The sequence below is a fragment of the Malaclemys terrapin genome, chromosome 2 (assembly GCF_027887155.1).
Source record: "Malaclemys terrapin pileata isolate rMalTer1 chromosome 2, rMalTer1.hap1, whole genome shotgun sequence".
Classification (NCBI taxonomy): domain Eukaryota; kingdom Metazoa; phylum Chordata; order Testudines; family Emydidae; genus Malaclemys; species Malaclemys terrapin.
In genome coordinates, this window is record NC_071506.1 from 186,581,025 (window position 1) to 186,606,299 (window position 25,275).

Below are 25,275 nucleotides of genomic sequence, written 5' to 3' on the forward strand. Positions count from 1 at the left end.
GTATATGCCTACTTGCACCTCCTTCCCTGCTTAAAATGAGAGAAGAGGGAGAGAATACCTGTACTGTAGCTTGCAATGCCTTGGCACTGTATGCCACTCGGCTGTCTTGTTGGTGGAGGATGACAAATGTGTGCTTGTTGTTGGGACTGTGTAGAAGAGAAAGCAACAGTTTCTAGTCACGCTGACTATTGTGCCCATACTCCCAATTACACTTTTTAATGAGCAAACAAAATAGCTTCAGGAATCAACTTTTCCTCTTTGCCTAAAAGCACATGCATGCTGGGACAGAGCGTTGGAGAAGGAAAGTGCTGGCTCTTCTCTGATTGCAGGGAATTGTGAGCATGTTAGTGCATGTTCAGGCCAGGTACAGTGTTTGCCAATTTGCCAGCCACTGTTTGCTGAGATGTCTCCGAATTGGTCTCTCAAAGGCAGAAAGAGAAGATGGTTCTGTATCTTAAAGGATGTTTTCCTGTAAAGCCTTTACCATTTTTGCAAATAGGATTAATAGTAACATACTCCATATCAGGGCTTGAAATCAGTGTTGCCAGCCTGAGAGTGTGCCCCACCCCAAAAAAGAGATCTGCAGTTTTGATTCTGCCTGGTCTCTACTATATAATATTTGCCTGTCTCACATGTATATTATGGGGATTAGTTAATTAATGTGTGTACAGTGCTTTGAACATGTAAAACTGTGGGTGAGATTGTGAGCCCTTTAGGCTACACATATAGTAAGGTACTATTCAGTATGAGCAAGGGGTTCACAATCTGGTGCTATCTGCGCATTGTATAGATACCAAAATCATATCCAGAGTTAAGATCCAAAGTTTTGATTCTGTTCCAAGGCAGTGGGGAGGGAGACAAAAGAACCTGGCATTCTTTACTAGTGCTTTAAATGAGGATTTGAAACAGTACCTTTGTGTTTATTACTTGAACTGAAACACTTTTCTCAATCTCTCTCTGAATCCTTTGCAGCCATTGCCGTTCTGAAGGACAAGGAACCAGGGTCATTCATTGTTCGAGACAGCCATTCTTTCAGGGGAGCCTATGGCCTGGCAATGAAAGTTGCTACACCTCCTCCTTCAGTGCTGCAGTTAAACAAGAAAGGTACTGTATGACTCCCATCTTTACTTTCATAGAACCATAGAATATCAAGGTTGGAAGGGACCTCAGGTGGTAATCTAGTCCAACCCCCTGCTCAAAGCAGGACCAATTCCCAACTAAATCACTTTGTTGCATAGAGTGTGCAAGACCTAACTACTATATAGAATTCAGAGAAATCCTCCCTTCTCCATAATTAAAATGTCAAGAGGTGCAATTCTGAGTCAATCAAATCAGAAGTCTCAATTTGGATTCCTTACAGTGCGAATAAGAATCTCTCCAAGTGGGTTTGTGGAAAATGTTTGTGTCGTGCTTGCTAGTTTCATACACAGGTTGGTAATTATATACACAGCTTGGATGTGCATGTACTGTACAATGTTATCGGAACAGGAATCCAGCACCAACTCACTATCTGAGCCTCCTCCGTCATTAGAAGTCTGGTTTTGATCTAAGGCTCAGTATGATGCCAAATACCACCATGCACAACTTTTGCCTTGATGGAAGATGGAACTTTTTTGGCCTGGGAATTTGTTTTGAGACAACAGTACATCAGAAATAAATCTGAGAAAAATTAGCGTAGCTAAACAAGAAGCAGTTTGGCAGATGTGTTCCCTCAGGCTCCTGTGATGTAACATATAACTTATATCTGTCTGTCCTGAAGGGGAAAATGAAAAGAGCATATGGAATGCATTAGGCAGCTTATGGAAACTCAGGAGGCAGTGTCTAAGACGTGTTCTTGGCTCTGATCATGTCTACTGACCTCCTTGCTGCTACTTTTGTCTTTCAGAACCCTTTGTATCTATTGGTAAATGTTGCCCAATGAGGTAAAGAACTGCAGGAAATTAGATTGACTGAAAAATAGCAGCTGTTAATGTCTGTTTGGAGCGTTTCTGCCCTTTGTTCCTTCTTCCAATTATTTCAAGTGCACTTTTGGTCTGGCGCTTGGATTTCATTATTCCAGATTTAAAAGGAGCATAGGAACATAGGAATTGCCTCACTGGATCAGACCGAAGGCTAGTATAGTTCAATATCCTGCCTCTGATAATGCCAGTACCAGATGCTTCAGAGCAAGGTATAAGAACCCTGGAATAGACAGATGTGGGATAATCTGTCCCCCACATTCATGCTGATCTTTAATAATTAGAGATTGGCACATATCCTGAAATATGAGGTTTAATATACTTTCCAAAATTTTATCATTAATATAACTCTGATAAACATATTTTTAAAATCCCTTTTAAAAAAATATTTCTAAGTTCTTGGCCTCAACAGCTTCCTGTGGCAATGAGTCTAATTACATGATGGGTAAAATGTATTTCCTTTTATAAGTTTTGGATTTGCCACATTTTAATTTAATTCAAAGTCGCTTTCTTCTTGTGTTTGAGTCAGGAAGAACAGTAGTTCCTGATCTACCTTCTCAATACTCTTCAGTATTTTATTCACTTCCATAACGTCACCACTTATTCATCTTGTTGCTAAAAGAAACAATCCCAATCTTTTCAGTTTCTCTTCCTAGTAATTTTTTCCAGGCCTCTGATCATTCTCGCTACCCTTCTGTAGTATCTGTGAGATGGGGTAATCAGGACTGCACATAACGTTCTGGATGAGGCTGCACCATTGATTTATATAGTAACATTATAACATTCTCCGTATTATTCTCTATTCCATTTCTTATGTATCCTAACATCTTGTTTGCTTTGGTGACCACACTGAGCTGCACACTGAGTTGTGGTTTCCATTGTCTACAGTGACACCTAGGTCCCTTTCTTGCGTTGATACAGTTACTTTAGAACTCTGTAAGCCATATGGAATTTCCCTCCAATTTACACTACTTTCTATTTATTGACATTGAACTCCATTTACCATCATGTTCCCTGTTCACCTAGCTTATTTAGGTCTCTCCTCAAAGTCCTCTCCAATCCTGACAAACCTAAATAACCTTGTGTCATGTTACGAGAGTTGCCCATTACTTTGGGGTATGCTCATTTATTCGGGTGACTCTTTTGGGGAAGGGGATTCTGTAATTCTGTCAATGTACTGTTTGTGTCACTTGTGCTTTCATATGGAGATCTACTTCTCCCTGCTGCAAGTCCTCTCCCAAATGGAGCTATCCTGCAGGATCTAGGTTCCCTAAGGCTGGGTTTCTTCAGCCCCAAAACCGGATGAACACACCCACACATACATTAACAGAGCAAGTCTGAGTGGACCGGGTCAATCAGCACTGTCAGGCTGACCCCTTTTATGTCTCTGGACTCATTGGGCTGGATGAAGCAGCACTTTCAATCTGACTCTTCTTATATGCCCCTGGGCTCCATAAACTGGGTCAAGCAGCACTTTCAAGCTGTTACCCTTATGCGTCCCAGATTCAGCCCGTCCCTATCCCCACTCTCACAACACAATTGTACTGGCAGTAACCTACTTGATGAGCAAACCCCACAGTATTTTGGGATCTTTAGCTTAGGTAAAAGAAGCGTTGCTGTAGAGTGAATGGGGAAAGCTAAAAACACAAAAGAGTAAAGTTCAGAAAGAGAGAGAGAAGCAACCAACTTAACCATAAAAGTTATTTATTGAATAATAGTGATAACTACACAAAGAGAGCTAAACCAACATAACATAAATGATTAAAGGTTAATACCTAAGGTAGAAAGGAAAATAGAGAGAGAGAAAGAGGGGGGGAATCTCACCCTCTCCATGAGGCTTGAACTGGTCGGGGTTCCCAGGTGATGGTGGTAGCGGAGGGTCCTGAATGCTGGAGACAGGCAGAGCCCCCAGCACGATCAGTCAGGAGAAGATGGAGTTCCAGTGGAACTGATGCATAGTTTGGATCTAAGCATCAGAACCCTGACTAGAGGGTGAGTAGGGATTTTTGTAGAGAAAATACAGTTGTTCAAGGGAGAACAATAGATTTATTTATAGGTAAGCTGATGATAAGGGTTTTCTTTAGACTAGACAATAAGAGCTGATCACTCTTGGCTATGGGTGGTGTTTTCTTCCAGGGAGCTCACAATGCATCTAGGCTGCTTCAGTATTTGGATATCAATTAAGGATTCATTACTAGAATTGGTCTGATAATTGCTGAGCCGGGTGTGTGCAGACATAGGTTCATTAGCATCTAGAGCAGAGCTTCCCATGATGCAGTGCTTCCCTGCTTTTTCTGGTCACAGAATTCAGTGTGGTTCTCTGTTCTCCATTCTGTATGTAAATTGAGATGTCTTCCTGTCCCATCTTTCATGCAGATGAGGTTAGGGGAGTTGTCTCTGCTCTCCATTCTGTATGCTAATGGAGATGTCTTAATCTTGTCACCCTTGTCAGGAGAGGTCTAGGTGTGTCTCCCAATGCCCTTCACTGCTCTCTGCAAGTTTTTTTTTTTTTTCTTTCTCTGATGGGTTTTGGTTTAAACAGAGGTGGAGGGGGGGTGTCTTTCATGAGTCAGGCTGGATACTGCACCCTGGTTCCCCAAGAACACAGAGGTGTCTGGTATCAGTTGTCTGAAACCTCCCTACTGCTCCTACCTTCCTAGATCTTTAATAAATATGTGAAACAATACACGACTTAGTAGAGAACCTTGAGGCACCCCCTGCTGTTAACCTTTTGCCTTGAGGAAAATTTACCATTTATTCCTCTTCGTTTTCTGTCACCTAACAACAGCTTAACAGCCACATTGGTCTTGTCTGTGCTAGACAGTGAAGCTCCACTGGTGATCGCAAAACTGAGAACTCTAATGAAGGCTGGCTGTGGGTATTTTAACCACCATGTTGTCTAATTTGAGCCTGAGAAGGCCTACATGACATGGTAGTTCAAGTACCAGTGGCCACTGGCAACCTGTCTACCCTAGCTAAGTTGCTAACACTGGTTAAGCTGCACTAATGGTAGCAATAGTGGGAAACTTTAAAAAGCCTATTGTAGACAGAACCAATAGGTCTGTCTCCTGCTCTTACATAAACTGGATAAATCATGCTGTAAAAAGCTGGGAGATGGCCAGCAACTTCTGTACCACTGGCTCTAAGTTTCCCAACCGGTCTAATTCCCACCAGCCCTTCCCAGAGAGCAGAAATTTGTCTTCCCCGCACCACCTTTTCTTTTGGCATTGTGGCATCATAAAGCATCCAAATTTTCTCCTGTAAGCAGTTCTTCAAGGGCCAATTTTGGCTCTTGAACTGTTTCTGCTATAGAAACCAATGCACTCATTTATGCGGCTTGAACGTCGTCAATGAAATGTGGTCGCCGGATGTCACGTGTCTCCTGGTCTGCGACTGATAATATCAGAGACAAGGGGAATATTTATAATCTTTTTTTGATATTGGAGTCCATCTGTTATTGGGCCACTTTGCTGCATCACCATACAATGACCCTTTCATTGCCAATGTGTAACACCAAATGTATATGTTCACTACTGCCAACCCCAAGCTTTGAAAAGTCATGAATCAGGCCCCCAAAATCATGAGTTTGGCTTAAAATTAATGAGATTTTTAAGGGTAACTCTTGGGTCTTTTTGATTTGCCTCCAGGATTTTGAGTATTTAGGTTACAGTTTCAAGCTTTTCTCTGCAACCATGATGGATAGAAACTTACTTTTTCTAAATGAAAACCAAGATTCTCATCTAATCTCGTCTCCATGAAGTAGGGCATTAATTAAAATATCAACTATCATGAGATTCATGATAAAATCATGAGAGTTGGCACACTGTAAATCTTTTACTCTAATATTTTAATCTGAGTACAGACCTGGCCTACTACTAGTTTTATATCTATGTGAACAGTGTGTGTGTGTGTTTGTTTTGTTTTCCTCATTGTAACCCAGTTGCCAGCTCTTGTCATTAGTGAATACGTCAGAATTTCTGATCTTGTTTCTTCCATATTTCTTTTTCATAGCTGCTATTGATTTTTTGTCTTGACTTGATTTCCAGCCCCACCTATTTCTTCCCTTACTTTCAGGAAAAAAAGAAACAACCAGCTAGTTGGGTTTTTTTTGACCTACTGGTTCCTATAAAATGTTAAGACACATCCTGGAGGTTTTGGACACTGGTACCCATCTAGGTGTCAACTAGAGGCAGAGTTGATACAGGCCGGAAGTGATTATCTGTAGATAACGTGCTATACAATGCCTGTTTCATTGCGGATGGTGACACAGCAGTAGGATAGCTAGTGCACTGTCTGAATGCTATGTGTAGAGCATTCACTTGTTCTAAGGAAGGCAGATATCATAAACACCTTCTAATTTGTGATCCCCCCATCTCTTATTCATTGGCTTACTTCATGTGTTTGTTTTCCCTTTTTCCACAGTTGGGGATTTGTCAAATGAGCTTGTCAGACATTTTCTGATTGAATGCACCCATAAGGGAGTGCGATTGAAAGGATGTCCCAACGAGCCATATTTTGGTAAGTGCTGTACATCAACGGGACATGAAAAATGAGGATATTTTGCATACAGCCAGACTGCTTCATAGCGTAGAATGGAATGGAACATGAGAGGAAATGTCACACAAAGATTTTGAGATGGTTTCTGCAGGAACCTATTCTAGTATTGTCATGATAATGGCCTTCTATATCAATCTATATAATCTATATCAATCTATATAAGCTACATTCGGCCTGCAGGACCCTCCTGCCCGGCCCCTGAACTCCTGGGCAGGGATGCTAGCCTCCGGCCCCATCCCTGCTGTTCCCCCTCCCCGCAGCCTCAGCTCACTGCGCCGCCGGCGCAATGCTCTGGGCGGCGGGGCTGCAGAGCCGTGGCCTGACCCGGTGCTCTGTGCTGCGCGGTGGCGTGGCTGGTGCCAGCCGGGCAGCACAGCTGCCTGTCCTGGTGCTCTGGGCAGCGTTGCTGTAGTGCCACCGGCCACTGGTGCTCCAGGCAGCGCGGTAAGGGGGCAGGGAGCAGGAGGGTGTGGATAGGGGTTGGGGCGATCAGAGGGCAGGGAAAAGGGGTGTTGAATGGGGGCAGGAGTCCCGGGGGGACAGTCAGGAAGGAGAGGAGGAGTTGGATAGGGCGGCGGGGTGCAGTCAGGGGCGGGGGTTCTGGAGGCGGTCAGAGGACAGGGAGGGATGGATGGGGGGGCCATCAGGGGACAGGGAATGGGGGAGTAGGCTGGGGCAGGAGTCCCGGGGGGGCTGTGAGGGGGCGAGAAGCGGGGGGGGTCAGATAGGGGGTGGGGGCCGGGCCACGCCTGGCTGTTTGGGGAAGCACAGCCTCCCTTAACCGGCCCTCCATACAATTTCAGAAACCCGATGTGGCCCTCAGGCCAAAAGTGTTCCCGCCCCTGAACTAGAGCATTGTAAAATGATGGAAGCACATCGCTTCTGTTGGACTGTCCTTTAGATGTAGTAATTGCAGCTTCTCTTTGAAGTAAAGATGACCCCAAAGCAAAAAAAAAAAAGGGGGGGGGGGATTTGAACTTTGGGGTGGGAGGTATTTCAAACCTGAGGTTTTAGTTCAGTCCTGCCTCTAACCTGAAGCATTTATCCACAGTACTTGTATGGCCCACTACCATAATATCTGAGCACCTCACAATCATGTAATTGATTTATCCTCACAACATCCCAGTCAGATAGATAAGTCCTATCACCTCCATTTTAAAGATGGGGAACTGAGGCACAGAAAGACTAGTTTCTTTTTGACTTGCAATAGGACTTTGGTCCAGTGTTCCCTCTAATTTTTTCCTTCCATGTGCGGAATTAATTTTGTTATGTGCACCAATATCGAGGTAATGTGCGGCTGTGTGCCACCACTAGAAATAAAAACCTAGATATAATGTATATATTTTTAAAAGTTACCATAGGGATAATTACTCAAGCCAGGATAAGTTAGGCATTTTAGAACTAACTATTTAAAGAATTAAATTTAAGAATAACAGAGAAATCAAATTATGAAATGCATAGACCAGTCAAAAAACTAAAATAACAGCACTCCGAAAGAAAAAAATTACAGAGAATATATGTGCATTGCAAGAAGTACCAAGAAGTAACAACAATAACACAAGTATGTGTCGGGAGGTGTATGTGTGAGTGTGAGAGAGAGAGTGTTTGTGTATGTGCTGGCTACTGGGGAAGTGTATGAGAGACTGTGCGTTGTCTCTTTAAGCACAGTGGCACTCATAAGTCTGAAGGCTCGTGAACAGCCACAGCCGCTAGCAGCTCCATCTATCTCCCAAGGCCTATCCCTCCTCCCCCGCTCTGCAGAGATGGGCTACATGGCGGGAGGGCAGGGGCGGCACCAGGCACCAGCGCAGCAAGCGCGTGCCTGGGGCGGCATGCCTGCAGGAGGTTCGCCGGTCCCGCGGCTTTGGCAGCAATTTGGCGGCGGGGTATGCCGAAGGTGCGGGACTGGCAGATCACCCGCAGAAACGCCGCTGAATGCACGTGACCAGCGGACCGCCCGCAGGCGTGCCGCCAAAGGCTGCCTGATTGCCGTGCTTGGGGCGGCAAAAAACATAGAGCCGTCTCTGGGGGAGGGGAACACCCTGACATCAACTTCCTTCCCCCACCAACGCCTCCCCACGAGGGCCCCACGAGCAGCTGGCCAGAGGCTTCAAGGCAGAGGGCAGGGGCACCAAAGCACAAGTTGCCGGATGTACGCAGTTCTACTAATCAAGTGTGCAGCACTTGACTGACTCTTGCGCAGTTGCACAGATTAGAGGGAACACTGCTTGGGTCCTAAATCACTTAAGTAATTATGAAAATTTTACTTTAACTGACTTTCTCGACATCAGTCAGGAAGTCTGTGCTAAGGCAAGGAATTGAACCCAGATTTCCCAAGTCCCTGGCTAAAGACCTATCCACTGGACTATCCATCTACAGTACTCCTCTTATTTACTAAATGATATGGCAGTTTATGTTAGTGTTTTACATAGGCTGTGTTGTAGCATCGTTACCTTCATTCGGTATTTCTCCCATCAGAATCTACACTGCAGAAGTGTTATGTGTTAACAAGGAACATCACTATTCCGGCTGCACTGGTATCTAAGCACAGTCTGGCATCTATTAACCTGTTCTAATGCACCCTGGTATACTTCGTTGTAAATTTCTTGGCTTTGATTATGTTGACAGACAAGTATCATCTGCCAGTAACCAACCCAAGTAGCCAGGTCAGGCACTAGACTGATAATTTGGGGCCTGAATTGCGAGGAATCTTCCCTGCCCGAGCTGTGGAGTGGTGACATGTCTATATAGCTACTTCACAGACTACTCTTGCTGCCCTTACAAGGTGCTACCCATAATGGGGACGCTTCACAATGCGGGAATCCTCATTCCCATCTCCAAGTTCAATTGTGATGCCACCTCCCCCTTCTGCATCCAGCCATTCCCTGCCACAGAGGGCTCATTAGGACCCAGATCTCTGAGCTGTTGGGCACCATCAACTCCCAATGACATCAACAGGAAAGGAAGGTGCCCAGCAATTGTAAGATTGGCCCCTGGGCTCTGATTTTTACAGCAGTTGTTGGTAGTCTATAGAAAATAATAATAATAAAAAAAAACAGTCTATAATTTTCTCCAGAACTGAAATATGGTTGGGTTATTTGTTAATATTTTTCAGTGTCTAGAATTAAAGGCAACTTCCTTTTGCACTAATAGACTGGCCAATCGCTCCTCCAAATACAGAGTGTAAAATGTGCATTGACATTTTAATGGGAACAGAGGGTCCAGATCCCTTAGGTGGAACTGAAAATCTCAGCCTTGCTATATAGTTACAGCAAATGGTGTCTCAGGGCACTAATTAGAAGGAGGCATGATTTAACCTGGGATACTGTGCAGGTGGCCTCACCTCGGGAGGTGGAAAATTCCTCTAGCTGTTCTTTTTACCATTAAAACACAAATTGACTTGACTGCCTAGTGGTTAAAGCAGGGGATCAGAAGTTAGGACTCTTGAGTTATTTTCCCAGCTTTTCCACTGCCTCACAGTGTGACGTTGGGCAGATTGCTTAGCTTGTCTGTTCTTACCTGCCTCTTCTGAGGATTGAGACTTACTAAGGTAATATTTGTAAAGCACATTATCATTGTCATCTTTCTCTTTAAAGTAAATTAGTATTTAATAAGATGTGGGGGGGGGGACTGCAGTTCATGTAAAAGGAGTTAGACACAAGAAATGATGAGAAGATGGATCTTTTAAAAATTACCAAAAAAGGTAGTTGTTAAAGTGTCGTAGGAGCCAAGGGGAAAAAATGTTTTTAAGGGTTTTCTCTAGCCTGTAAACTATTGCAAAGCAAACATACCTCGTAAGCATTCTTTATGTGCACAAAAAGTAATCTTGCCTGTCTTGTTCTTCTTTTAACCACAGGGAGTTTGACAGCTTTGGTGTATCAACATTCTATTACTCCTCTGGCATTACCCTGCAAACTACTCATCCCAGACAGAGGTATGCTAGTCAAAATACAAAATAAAAGTGATACGCAACCAGGGATCCACTTCAAAATAGCTATAGCTGAAGGCAGGTGAACATGTCAGGGTAAAGTTCTGAACAAGAATGCATAGGAAAGAATGTCAGACAGTTGCCAAGCAGCTTTTGTCCAAGCTGCAGTTCAGAACTGATTAGTACTGTGATGCCCCAGTAATAAACATATATAACTCATGGTGATTAGCACTGCAATCCAATATTTAAAAAAAAAAAATTATTTTGCAGATTTGACATCACACCCAGGTATAGTTAGATTCAACCAATCTTTACTCAAGCATAGATAGCGAGAGTTCTGTAAGGGGGAAAAAGTAGGATTGAAAAAAAGCAGATGCTTTTAGGGTGTAGTTGAGGGAAAGAAACAGCAGTTTATGCAGGTCTAAATATTGCAATAAATAAATATTAAAGAGCACATGGATTATGGGACTATAATTCTATTTTGGGTTGTGGTGACTCCATAAACTTCTCTAACACATCAACAAAAAAGCTTCTGTGTATTTCTGGCCCATAATTCAGTTGTCTGTTTATTCTCCCCTATAAAGCAAACACCAGATGTATTACTGAACTGTTAAACATTCTTGCGGTTTTCCATTGAACTCTTAAACTTTTCTACTCCTAAATGCTATATGTCTGTGCTCTAACATAGCATTCGAAATATGTAAATCCATGAAATATCTTAATGGAGCACAATAACATACCGTGGAAGAATGTGGATCAGAGATCTGTCTTTAGATATATGGATAGAAAAACCACTGTGATGGGTGCGCTCGCGCCACCTTTCCTTATCAGATAAAATGGGAAGTTCCTTTGGTTCTAGCAGAAAGTTCAGGGTTGAAACATTTGTCTTTTTGCCCTGGACGAACCTACTGGAGTGAAATGAATGGATCTGGTCTGATACAATCAAGCCTTTTAATGTAAAGATGGAGTTGAAGCATGAACTGTCTGTGGTTTCTTATTCTGGTCCTGATTCATACAGCACTAAACATGTACTTAACTGTAAGCTTGTGAGTAGCCCAGTGGTGGTAAGCAGTGAATCAGGGCCTCTGTTTTTCTTGATCATACTGAAAGAGAAACCATGTCGTACCCACATATAGCCCGAAATATAGGTTCTATACAAACTTTTACAAAAAATCAAAATGTGTCTGAGATTTTTTGTTTTTGTTTTTGTTTTAATTATAGCGGAAAGATTCTAAAACAAACCTTTCAGTGCTGTATTTACAGCCCACACATGGCACTGTTTGGTGGTGCCATGAGTACCTGCAAATGTAATTCAGAAGCTGACGCAAGAAAAATGAAATTGACTAGATCAATTTCACTGATCAAGTTGCAATGTGTTATGCTAAAGTGATTAGTAGAAATGATAGTTCTTTAAATTAATTTTAAAATTATACGAGGATTTTTTGTAACATGAGTGAGGAAATAGGTTAATTAAAAAAGCATTTTGACATGATGATGTCTCTTTCAGCAGTAATATGTAACTATCTGTGGTTAGCACAAAACCACAGGGTTATAAGTGCTCTGCTTCTAGCACCCAAAAAAATTGTGCAGCACAGCAATCACACATCATGGATGGTATTGTGCATTGCAGGATTTTTTAATGTTTCTGATGAAGAATCGTCCGGTATATGAGGTCATAATTTCAAGACCTCGACTCCTATTTGAGATTGACCTCTCAATCCAAGTCACAATAAAAATGTGTGTGGTTGTTCGTATTTGCAGATCCCTTGGAGGAGATCGCAGAAACAGCTCCACAGACTGCTGCAAACTCGGCAGCAGAGCTCCTAAAGCAGGGTGCAGGTTAGTACATTCCTCTTCCATTTGATGAAATTGCAGTTGTTACCAAATGTACATTACAAGCAGGAGAAAAAAAACAAAACAAAACAGGAGGCTGAGGATGAAAAAAGGAATTGGGTAAATTAAAATGCCATTGAGAAGTGTGTAATGTACTGGATCTGTGCATGTGAGTGAGGGTGCCCTTTAGAGCCTGGCCCACAGAGTGATGGGTGTGCTATTACTGCCAGTGAAGTGATGGAGACCTGTGTTGAAGGACCAGGTTTTTAGTCCTGTGTCATGTTTGTGCGTGTGTGTGACTGTCTGCAGCACATAGATTTGTAAAATTAGTAGCCAAACCTAAAAATGCTCATTCTTCACCGGAGACAATATGATTCAAAGAAATTAAGTATCTGATTCCTTGGTCCTCCTGTTTTATTGTTAAGGGCCCTTATTCTTCACTGTGATGCAGCAGCTCCCTGCCACTCTAGCAAAATAAAACCACCTCTTAGTGTCAGCTTAGGTGACTGAGAGGATTCCTTAGCATGCAGCAGTCCCTGGGTGCATAGAGCTGCTATAGAGACTCACTGCACTACCCCACCCTCTCAGCCCCAAGTGCAGTGGCCATGCTCTGGGGAAAGGAACCAGATCACTCCTACATCTCAGTGACCCCTGGCTGCTAGAATGGCCTTCAGGCTGCTCTAAGTTGTACCACAGGATCAGATTGGCATCTGGTGGCCCAACAATCAAGGGAAGCGGTGCTATATTTGCCTCCACCTCCCTGACCTGCATCAGACGAAGAAGCCACAGACCAAAAGATCTTGACCAAGTGTTTTCTACTCTTCGGCTGTCAGAGTGCTGTACAGTTGCTCTGATACGTTATAGAGCATTTAGCAAAGGGCAGTGCTATTCCAAGCAGCTATGAAGTGAGAGTGTTGTCGTGTGATTATGCAGCTATCTGTTTTGTTTTGACTTTTAAAAGTGAAGTGGCACTTTAAATGATATAATTGAGCAGGAATGTGTGGCTGAGGCAATGGTCAGTCTTTGCTAGGCTGTGCTGGAAGCAAGCACACATTGGCATTTCTGTTTGCCATTACCACTGCAGCGGGTGTGGTGGCCACTAGACTTGGAGCCAAGGAGGAGGAATTTAAGAGGAAAAGTTCTATAAATAGATTCAGCATAATAGGCACACATTTCCTCTTGAGATCTAGCTGGGTTCTCATTATCCAGGACATGTAACCTTCCTAGGGAAAAAGAAATAATAGCTGGGTTTTTTTATTCATCTGGGGATTAGTTGTTAGGCAGCTCCATCTGGGGAATGTCACATCAAAGATAATTTGACTGAATGGAAATTTAATAACCATCTTGGTATACCTAATTTTGAAACGGGCTTAGGACTTGAATAGGGAAGTTGGAAGGGACATGATGTTTTTGCCCTACCACTTGGAGTGTCTTGTCCCAGAGTTGATTCACTTCACATTGACTTTGTTTAGTTCAAACATTTTTCTCTCCTATCACACAAACATTCTCAATATGGAGTTCAGCATGAAAGCCCAGACTCTAAACATCTACTCAAACAACCAAGCTTTTATTTAAACAACTATGGTTTGATTAAAGCAGATGCGATCCCCGACTACTGCCCTAACCCAAACCAAACAAAAATGCATGCTTCTAGGTTAACCATTTCTACAGCTAAATGAGAAGAGCGATGCTGTCCGTTATCCCAGTACAGAATCTAAGGGTACGTCTATACTTACCTCCGGGTTCGGCGGTAAGCAATCGATCCCGGAAGTGCTCACCGTCGACGCCAGTACTCCTGCTCCGCGAGAGGAGTACGCGGAGTCGACAGGGAAGCCTGCCTGCCACGTGTGGACCTGCAGTAAGTACCTTGTAGTTCGAACTAAGGTACTTTGACTTCAGCTACGTGAAGCTGAAGTTGCGTATCTTAGTTCGAACTGGGGGGTTAGTGTGGACCAGCCCTAAGTGCCAAATCTTTTGCTTCTCAAATAGTTTTGAGGCTTCCATCATGTGCCTGCTGTATCTCATTATCTCCACTGGGGGGCAAGCCCTGTGGCAGTGCAGATATGAGAATAGGGAACCCCCAAAAGTCTGGAGGTCTGGAATCTATAGAAGCCACTTACAGAGATCTCTGGCTTTCCCCATGGGCAGCTCCTTATTCCATTAGCCTCCCAGCCTTCCCCTGTGCTTGGTAGCACTGTCTCGTGCTCTGCATGTTTCCCAATATATATGCATTTTCCTTCCAAAGTATATTACAACCTTTGTGGGAATGTCCATTCCAAATGGCATTGAATGACCATACTAAGAGTAGCATAAATTACAATAAAGTTCAAGAATGTGCCATACTGAGTAGCTCTTTTCCCCAGCTCAAATAGATGCGACTCCAAAGTAGCAATTATAGAATGTAGAGAGGACAACTACATTGTAGGAAGAATGCTATCACATAACCATCTGTTTTTTCAGCTTGCTCCCAACGCAGTTTCTATGGGATTACTACCATTGCTTCCCCTTTGTGCCACATATCAGATAAGAGCACATATTATGCACCAAAAGTAGGGATTCCTTCCAGTCTGTTCCCACAAAAAGCTGTATTAATCATAAGGATACACCACTATCTTTAATTTGACATTCCTTTTGGTGCTTCCCAAAATGTCTAGGAAGTGGATGATATATTATTTATTCTGTCTCGAGAAAGTAAATGAGGACAGACTTTAGAGCAAGGCAGTAAAATCCCATTGGAGACTTATCCAGAGCAAAAAGGTTAGCTGTTTTGTTTAGGAACAAAAGCATATGAGGCTGTTGGCACCAATGGAATGTCTGCTGCAAAAGGAAGGGAATCTCTCCATGCGAACATCACAAGTGATTAGAAATGTGACCGTGAATCCAGCTAGTTTCCTGTGAGGAAAAGCTCTTGATTGGTTCAAATCTAGTTTTGCAAACATGTAGAGTAATTATGTGAAAGATAGAGGGTTCGTAACTTGGAGTTGTATTTAGAATTCTGGAAAGATAAATTATAGAGAGGAATTCATTAATTAATGCTCCTTCAAACTCTCCCTCCCTCATTTCCCTGAAATTTCTCTTTCAATGAAGTGAATTATAATTAATTCAAACAAAGATGATTGAGGCTAAAGCAGCAATATGTTTTACAATTTTTTTTATTCGTGATAAGGAAATTTGTTTGTTTCTGGCTGTCAGAAGTTGAACCAAGTGGAATTTAAATTCAGATAATTGGCTCACATCACTGTATTTTCTCATCCTTTTCATCCTTTAACTTGGAATGTCCACTTTTGGGCCAAATTCTTCATTAACTTACATCCCAATTTAAAGTGAGTGGGTTGCAAATATGCAGAAAATTTGCTTGATAGTCCTGCTGGAATCACAAGCTTGTTCAGTCTATATAAAAACAGTTTGTAGTTTGAAAGAGCCATGTATTCTTAGTGGAAATATGTAGAAGACTTTGCCTGAATTACAGGGCAGTAGTATGAAAAGAGAAGTTGTTGGATATAATTTATTTTTTTGCTCTCCTAATCATGTAGGTATGGTATGACATTTGAATTTTCAGTAGTGTTTAATCCATACTACTCAACACGTGTTAACTAACTTTAAATTCTAGCATGGATAGCTGCACAATGTTTGTGTCAGGACACAAATTTTGTTAGTATTTGTGTGAAACCAGTGCTGATTGCACTGAAGAGTAGGACTAAACATGCTTTACGGTTCCAGAAAGGTTCTTACTTGGTTGTAAGAAATTATTCTGGATTATCTAATCCTTTGTCTCTTAGGTCCCGATTGAGCAAGGTACTTAAGCATGTGCCTAACTTTAAGCATGTGTGTACAGTAGAATCTCAAAGTTACAAACATCAGAACGGCCATACTGGGTCAGACCAAAGATCCATCTAGTCCAGTATCCTGTCTTCTGACAGTGGCCAATGCCAGGTGCCCCAGAGGTAATGAACAGAGCAGGTAATCATCAAGTGATCAAACATCTCCTGTGGCCTTTCCCAGCTTCTGGCAAACAGAGGCTAGGGACACTATCTCTGCCCATCCTGGCTAATAGCCATTGATGGACCGATCCTCCATGAATTTATCTAGTTCTTTTTTGACCCCTGTTATAATCTTGGCCTTCACAACATCAGAGTTACTGAACAGTCAACCACACACCTCATTTGGGATCAGAAGTAAACGATCAGGCAGCCACCAGGGGGGCAGGCAGCAAATACAGTATAGGACTGTGGTGAATTTAAACTATTAAAAAAAAAAAGGGAAATTTTAAAAAAAAGATTTGACAAGGTAAGGGAACTCTGCGTTTGTTTCATTTAAATTAAGATGGTTAAAAGCAGCATTTTTCTTCTGCATAATAAAGTTTCAAAGCTGTATTAAGTCAATGTTCAAGTGTAAACTTTTGAAAGAACAACCATAACATTTTGTTCAGAGTTACAAACATTTCAGAGATATGAAAAACCTCCATTCCCGAGGTGCTCATAACTCTGAAGTTCTACTGTAGTTCTCTTACGTAGCATGCTGAATCAGGGCTTGAATGCCCATTACCGTTTTTGTACAAGAGGTCAGGTATCATGTACACTGAGATATTGCTCAGTGAACTGTAGATCAATTATTGGAAGATGTCAAATTCTATGAACCACTGATCATACGGAAACACTGAAACTAATAGCAATAGGCTCTGAAACACTGTGGGATGGTAGATTAGATTTTTACCTATGGTTTCATAGAATTATAGATATCGCTTTAGGACTCAAGTTGGTTTCCCAAAAGTTGCACGCCCTAAGTAGAGCCCATTTTTTAAAGTTTGGACCCAAAAGATATGAAATAATATTTTTTATTTTTCTTAAAGTTGCTTTGAACTGAAACTATAACACACACAAGAACCCCCTTGAAAGTACAAAGTAGAATTACACAACAATTGTCATTTTTATGTGGAGAGAAGACATTCTTGTTGTTTTGCCAAACAAGTGAATAGTTTCATTTGTGTGCAATTTAAACACTGTTTGAAAGTGTGAACACCTGTGAACTGACCCTGCAAACATGTGGATTCTGGAGTTTCTGTGTTAACTGCAGTCACTGTGTTGTAAGGCCAAGGTACTCTGTTCCTCCTCCCACAGCTGAATGGTTGCTGTAATCATTCCCAGGAGTGCCATCTCTCAATGCTGTGATTTGTGTTTTATCAATTTGTATTCATGATTTGGATTTCAAAAGTACCTAAAGGCTCCAATGAGGGATCAGGGCCCCATTGGGCTAGATACTCTAAATTAAGCAAATTGTCTCTAAATGTAAGCAAAAAGATTGGCAGCATCTGCCCCCCAAAATTTACAGTCTTGTATTAAGGCACAACCATGGGACAAGACAAACAGAAGGGGAAGATGACAATGGGACACTGGAACAAGAACATCTTATTAGTTAGTAATCATTCTTCACCAGCAGCCTGACTGTTGGCAAAGGTGGAAAATTGTGAAGTTCATTATACAAAAAGAATCAAACAGGACTCAACTAAGCAAAACCAAACCTAGCTCTTGAATCCTATCCTCTGTTCTTTACAGCATGCAATGTTTGGTATCTGAACTCTGTGGAAATGGAGTCCCTCACAGGCTATCAGGCAGTGCAGAAAGCCCTGAGCATAACACTGATGCAAGAGCCTCCTCCCATCTCTACTGTTGTCCATTTCAAGGTCTCTGCTCAGGGGATCACACTGACAGATAATCAAAGAAAGTAAGTGAAGTAGGGTATTGATCTCTGGCCAGACACTGCTGTTAGGGTGACCAGACAGCAAGTGTGAAAAATCAGGACGGGGTGGGGGCATAGTAGGCGCCTATATAAGACAAAGCCCTAGATATCGTGACTATCCATATAAAATTGGGACTTGTGGTCACCCTAACTGCTGTACACTAATAAAACTGCTGTGGAATTGTTCTTCCTAATCCCTGTCTACAGTCTCCATATGGCTCATATAGTAATAACACAGTTTCTTTGATCTAAATAAGTAGAGAGTCCGGTCCCACATCAGATTGGGCTCGATGTGGTACTGAGCTATTAACACTTCATCCAAACGGCGCCTTCTACATCCTGATGTTCTGTAGATGGAATTTAATGATTTCATATAACATTTTCTAACAGAATACAGGGTAATTCCAGTGCCCTGGCCAGCACTCCCTACCCATCCTGCTCACTGAATCAGACTGTAATGTCCAATGTACACTGTTGCAGAGCAGTGTTGGCTTAATTGGACATTGCACCATCAGTACTCAAGATATTGCTTTGGTGTGCTTAGTGCATGGAAACTGTTGTATTAAAAATTATGTTCACTTGCTGAATAATACTAGGGTAGCTGCACAGTCTTTGAATTTTTCCAAATATTTGAAAACTGCTCAGTAAGGGGGGAAAGATAGTTTAAAATTACAGGCCAAACTCAGACCCACTGATTTCAGTGGAGCTGCAGTCATTTGTACTAGGTCTGAATTTGGAAAGCCAAATCATAAGCCACAATTTTCAAATGTGAGTTGGTAACTTTAGATACCTAATATAGCCTGATTTTCAGAGGTGCTGTGTTCTCACATTTCCTGTTCAAGTCACCTCAGTTTAGGTATCCAACTTCAGACATACGAGTTTGAGAATTCTGGCACCAAGTCGAACACTGGAAGGGAGTTTTCTGGCCTGTCTCTCATGGGCTATTATCTTTATATTATTATTCTAAGCTATTGGGAAAACAAACATGGGTTTATTCTTTTCCTGTGGTGGGTTTATTCTTAACCTGTCGCTCTGGCAGAAGATTGATTTCTGCTAATACCTAGAAGCCAAAAAGGAAAGAATAAGCTACTAAACTTAAAAATATGTGGTTATTAAGTTCCATCCTTATGTTACTGATCCTTTTATTACTGAGACATTTAAATGAGCCAGTGGTTGAACAGTGGTATGCTTCATAAATAGAACCATAACCATGAGTCTTATTTCTGCACTGAGGGTTCAATCTTCCAAGCTGCTGAATGCTTCCTGAAAGGTGCTGCTACCTTCAACTGCTATACTATGCATGTTGAGGGCACTCAACAGCACTCAGTACCTGGAAGGATTAACGCTTAAGATTGATTCTTGTGTAACATATGCAGACATATTTTCCAAAGCCCTCAACACCCAGCAACTCCTATTGTGACACAGTCCTGAGTGCTGAACACCTTTGAAAATCTGGCTACTTATTTTGGTATCTAAATGGGAGCTGAGGTTTTGGCAATCTGGCCCAGGGAGTTTAGTCTATTCCTTGAGTCATAAAGTTGCTTAAAATTTCTTTTATTCTCTTCTATCAGACTCTTTTTCCGAAGACATTATCCAGTCAACACTGTTATCTTCTGTGCTTTGGATCCACAGGACAGAAAGTAAGGATGATGAATGCTGTTTCTAATAGATGTTGATGATGATGATGACCTACAACAAACTAATGTTTTTTTTTCCTTTGTATTTCTCACCTCTTGCTACTCCCCTCCTTCATGCAACAAGATGGATGAAAGAAGGACCTTCTGCAAAGTAAGTTGATAGTGGTCTTAGTCTGTGTATTTACGTGGTTATATTGTATCTCAACTAAGAACGGCTTCTTACCCTAGGAAATGACTTCAGACTTGAAGATGTGCTTCAAGTTTTCTCTTAAGTTTCCAGATCCTACTTTAATCCTTAACCAAATGTATTTAAAGTGTTGAACTATTGGAGACCTCAAGCATAAAACACATTATAGTGAAAATAATATACCCTGTGTTGGATAGGGTATTGTGTTGAGGGAGAGTAGCTCCAAAAGTTTCTTGATTCCTACTTTGAATAGTTTAGTGAATTTTAAGTTTAAAATAATTGCTATAGCAGCGGTTCCCAAACTTGTTCCGCCACTTGTGCAGGGAAAGCCCCTGGTGGGCCGGGCCAGTTTGTTTACCTGCTGCGTCCGCAGGTTCGGCCAATCGCGGATCCCAGTGGCTGTGGTTCACTGCTCCAGGCCAATGGGAGCTGCTGGAAGCAGCGGCCAATATATCCCTCAGCCCGTGCCATTTCTTCTGTCCAAGAGGACTGTAATTTCTAGGACCATTTTAAAAAGGGCACTATCATCTTGGGTACTGGATGGACTTCAACATTAGCCACCTTATTTTTTATGGTGTCTTCTAAATTAAGAGCTTTCTTATTTGTTAGAAAAGTGGAAGGAAAGGGTAGGGGAAATAACTATTGAGAGGTGGAAGGGGTGCCTAAGTCCATTCTAATGTGCTCACTGATTTCAGTTGTCTTCTAGGTGCTCAGCACCTCTACAATTCAGGCCCTAGTTGTGTCATGTCGGGCACCCAGAACATGTTACACAAAATTAGCATATGCTTTTTAAATAGTAAGTCTAAGTGATTTGTCCAGAGTTTTAGAGTGAGTCAGTGACAGAGCCAGGAATAGAAACAAGGTCATTTGATTTCTCTCCCCGCTCTACTCCCCCAATCCTGTGCCCTACCTACTGCTGAACCACATGGTCTCCACTAACAGCTATCGAAGTCAGATGTTGCTAACTCTCTAAACTGGTGTGACAGAAGTAGGTGCATTTACTGGAACCCTGCAGCAAAGTACTTTCTTTTTCAAAAAATAATGTTTGGTGGAGGAAAGTAAACCTTTTGCTTTTTGAAATAAGATGCCTTCTGTTCTGTAACATGTTTTTGTTTTTGCCTCCTGCAGAGTGTTTGGATTTGTTGCAAGGAAGCAAGGCAGCGCCACGGATAACGTGTGCCACCTGTTTGCAGAGCACGATCCAGAGCAACCTGCCAGTGCCATTGTGAACTTTGTATCAAAGGTCATGATTGGTTCCCAGAAGAAAATCTGAATCCTTCCTAGCCTTTGGTTCAGAGCTCTTCACTGACTTGAGGGAAGGCAGCGTGGGAGAAAAAGCATTCTTGGGAGTTTGCAGCTACATTATCCAAACGTAACCATTCCCAAGAAGGAAAGCAGAGGATGTTCCATCTGCATAATGTTACAAAGAGTGTGATCCTTTCTTTGAAGATGCCTCTGACCTATCAAAACATTGTGTTTTTACATCAAAGGGCAAAATTGTGAGTGAATGCAGTTGGATGCCACCAAAACCCACATAATCCATATCTGAATTAAACAGAGAAGAAAGGCTTTATAGTGCAGGGTTTTAATTATATTTTCACGCACCATTTTCCATCTTGTATCAGAAAAGGAAGAATTTGCCAACTCATTAGATCATGCCTTTTTTTTTTTTTTTTTTCCCTGTAGGAAAATTTATTAGAACCACATGCATTCTCTTACTTAGACACTTGCCACATTTGCATCAGTGGTAGCTATAGCCCTGGCAAACCGATGCTCTTAAGAGAGTGGTGGTTTGTGAAGGACTATTTGCTCTTCCCTTCATCTTTATATGATAATGGTGGGAGTTGACTAAGAAGGGGGAAGATGTACGTTAGGGGAAGGATAGTGCAGGTTGATTTCTTTTAAGAAGGGTGCAGAGACATGGATTTTCAGTATAAAGCAGGCTGAGTTTATTTAGTTTGTATAATTTTAAAATGGGAGAGGGATAACCAAAAAGAGTAGTGTGGAGAAAGATTGATGTATTCTGTTAATGGTGTTTTTGTTATTATTTTTATATGAAGAGTTAAGCAGGAAAGATGCTGTATTTTAATAATCACAGGATAAAAATGAGGGAAAAGCAAAGAAGAAAATGATTTTATATAATTTATATTTTTGCCTCTGCCAGATTATTTATAGTAGATGTCAAATCTTGATATATTATATGAGTGTTCTTATAGTAAAGCCATTCATGATCTTTGCCTTCTTAGTTTTATTTTGAATAAGTATAGTGTCGCATGTGCCTTATTATAGAGTAGAGTTTCATATTTAGACTCTTGTTTTACAGTATTAAACCACTTCCCAGCTCATGTATTTCTGAAATAATGCTTTGACTATGAAATCGGTCCTCCCGCCTCATAGTTTCTTACATACATAGGTTCTTTTTGACAGATTTTTTTTTTTTAATGAAAGATGGGGTTTTGTTTTTTGTTATTCAATTTGTATGGATTGGTGTTAAATTTTATAGGTGAATTTTTAAAATAATTTCTTGAGTCAAGAAATCCAAAAGGGAAAAGAATATTTTTTGTTACGCTTACCCATGTCCAAGACAATCTGTCACAGGTGTCCTTCATATGACCAAGTAAGTCAACATAGTGGCATCTGTATTTTATAAAACTAATTGTTATTCTGTAGTTAGTTTTATAATATAAATATATATACTATATAGTAGGGTAGGTTACTTGTAGTAATTTACTGTGAGAGTGAAGGCCCATTTGAAGTGTATTGTAAAATTCCCATTCACCCAAAGGGAACAGGCTCAGGCCCAGAAACAGGAATTGGAAGTTACAGACAACTGAAATTCCCAGTTGTTTGACATGCCAAACATTTCTGTTCCTTCGGTTTGAGGGCCAAATCTACACATCAGTGACCTGATGTATAAAATGGTGCAGGGTTCTGTGCACACAGTCACAAGACACAGAGGGTTGAGTGGTAACTATCCCCATTTTGAGACTTAAATTGCTTCAGTCTCTTTTTACCAGACAATGGTCAGGAGGGATAGGAAAAATTATAGAGTTGGCTTAAATAACAAATTACCACCTATCCCGATCCAAAAACCATTTGTGTGTGTGTGTGTGCGCGCGCGCACACACACACACACACACACGTTGTTCTAACTTTTATTAACAGACTCCTTTTTTTAGAATTAGAAGAACCACAGGCACCTTATGCAGGGGCCAAGGACAAAATTTGTTACCAAATAATTTGTATAACCATGAATTCAGTGTAAATAATTGTATACTTTTGTATGGGGGCTTTGGGCAAAATTACAAATTAATGTATTTGGACCAGGAAGTGGCTTACATTAGTAACAGTGAGCATTGTATGTATATAGAAAGGTTAGGCAGTTCAAAGTAAAGCTACCATTGAAGCAACAAGGGCAAGTGCCTCTGATTTGTACCAAATACTTTCATTCTTCCATCAAACAGGTTGATTAATCAAACAATGTTTTCCTACCATCTAAAAAGAATGCAGTGAGATTGTTTATTTGGTAACCTTGATCCCTTTCAAAAACATTGGGACCAGTGGCCCAAGTAGGAATTCTGGTGGGTTCCATTAGAATAAACAAATTGGTCTCTGTTGGTTACTGTTGGTCTCTTTTGGTTTCATTTCGAGGAACCACATCCTCAGGAACCAGAAGGCTAATAGATCCATTACTCGGTTCTGAAACCTAGCTGGCCAGTTGGAACGTATTGAATATTCTCAACTGAAATTTCTCCTACATTCCAGCTGGAGATTCTTCACTGGGGACATCAGTGGAGTCACACCCGCACTCCGTCTAACCCATTGGTGAATTATGGCTCTCAGATTCTGTGTGAGATAAGTTAAGTTTGAGTGTGTCTTCACAAAAGCTGGTGTCAGCCACTGCACAGCCTTTGGCCCCACTCTGCTGAGGATGGAATGTTTGATTTCCAGTAAACAGGCTTTGCTATTGTGGGCCTTATTCTGCATTCCTTGTGAATTCTGAAAACCTATTGAATTTGGTGGGCTTTTAGGAGCACTAGGAATTCAGGTCTGGGCTCTTCAAGGTGCTTACCTGGGAACTTAAGTTGTGCTGAGTAATGGGAAGGAGGAAATTGCCATAGTTACTAAGAGACCCTCTCTAATGTGTGTTCCTTTTCATGGTATATTATCACATGCTTTGTTTTCACATGGAATATATTTAAAAACACAAAGCAAAATAGTACAGTAAATATAATTGTGTAGTATATACATAAACACATTCATAAAACTTTGGCTCATGGTAAATACATGACTAAATAGTATAGCACTTTCCTTCTAAGGATTTTGATAGATGTGTATATGCAGTCTCATAAGTAATGCCAGCAAGTTGCCACGTGTATTTAGCCACGCTCCTATTAACCTGCTTGTTAAATGTGCTACTATAATCTTACAGTGTTAAACTACAAAAATGCTGAAAGCCATGTTTTTAAAGGTTTTTAATTAAATGGTCCCCATATATCCAACAGCATCATTAAAATTTTAATGTTTCCTTCTCTGCCTTACCTATTAGTGAACATTTTTTGCCTTTTTCTTGAAACTGTAAAAAACCAACCAAACAAAAAGTATCCAGTATGTAAATGAATGTTCTATAAATTCTTTGTATAGTCATTTTCTCTGCTCTTTAAATATCACCTCTATTCAGATTATAATAAAATTATAAATTGGAAATCTCACAGCACAGTGTGAAAACAGTCCGTTTTGAAGTGATTGAATAACCTTCCTTGGATGATACGCTTCATGCTATTCACTCTGACTAGGGGCATTTTGAGCCAAGGTTTTGTGTCCTCTGTCACAATAACCCCCAATCAAGGCTGTCACTATGACATAGGACCTGTGCCAAAGAGAATTGTAGCCTAATTGAGACTATCGTTCACCCACCTAACGCAGTGGAATAGGATTTTCAAACCATTCAGTGCTGGCCCAGTGCCGCACCTACTGAAATCAGTGGGAGTTCTACCATTTACTTCAATGAGAGCAGTGAGGCCAGTGCTGTTCTTGTCAAAATCCCACCCCTAGTTTCCCACTCTATGGCTTTCTGTACTACAGATGTCACTATAATAATGAGAGTATATCGGAACACACAAATCAGAATCACTATGACTTGTACATTGATTAAGTAAAGATTTTTGTCTACTACTTTTCTCTCATCAGATATATGCTGGGGATGGGGAAATGAATGTGACAGGGATTTCTTTGGAACCTCCACCCTCCCCCTAAAATAAACCAAAGATAAAAGTGAAAGAGAACAGAACGAAACACCATGAGAGCTGAAAACAGTTGCTTCATTAAAAGTACAGTTTGGAGTAGCCCTTTTCTTTATAATCAACAAAGAATCCTGTATTTCAGGAAGACTCCAATTAGCACAATGTAGTGTGTCAGGGCAGTTGTTAATTTGTTGGC

At 41.3% G+C, this 25,275-nt stretch overlaps 1 protein-coding gene across 8 annotated transcripts in view; it reads left to right on the forward strand.

The window, feature by feature from the left end:
* TNS3 (tensin 3) overlaps window positions 1-24,548 on the forward strand; it is a 434,958-nt gene extending 410,410 nt beyond the window's left edge. For all 8 annotated transcript variants that reach the window (XM_054019057.1, XM_054019050.1, XM_054019049.1 and 5 more), the window contains 8 exons: window positions 973-1,104; window positions 6,381-6,476; window positions 10,372-10,449; window positions 12,205-12,282; window positions 17,829-17,997; window positions 19,584-19,652; window positions 19,774-19,800; window positions 20,965-24,548. In XM_054019057.1, the coding sequence (XP_053875032.1) occupies window positions 973-1,104; window positions 6,381-6,476; window positions 10,372-10,449; window positions 12,205-12,282; window positions 17,829-17,997; window positions 19,584-19,652; window positions 19,774-19,800; window positions 20,965-21,109 (794 nt within the window). In that variant the 3' untranslated portion in view covers window positions 21,110-24,548. The remainder of the gene's footprint in view (window positions 1-972; window positions 1,105-6,380; window positions 6,477-10,371; window positions 10,450-12,204; window positions 12,283-17,828; window positions 17,998-19,583; window positions 19,653-19,773; window positions 19,801-20,964) is intronic.
* Window positions 24,549-25,275: the final 727 nt, after the last annotated feature.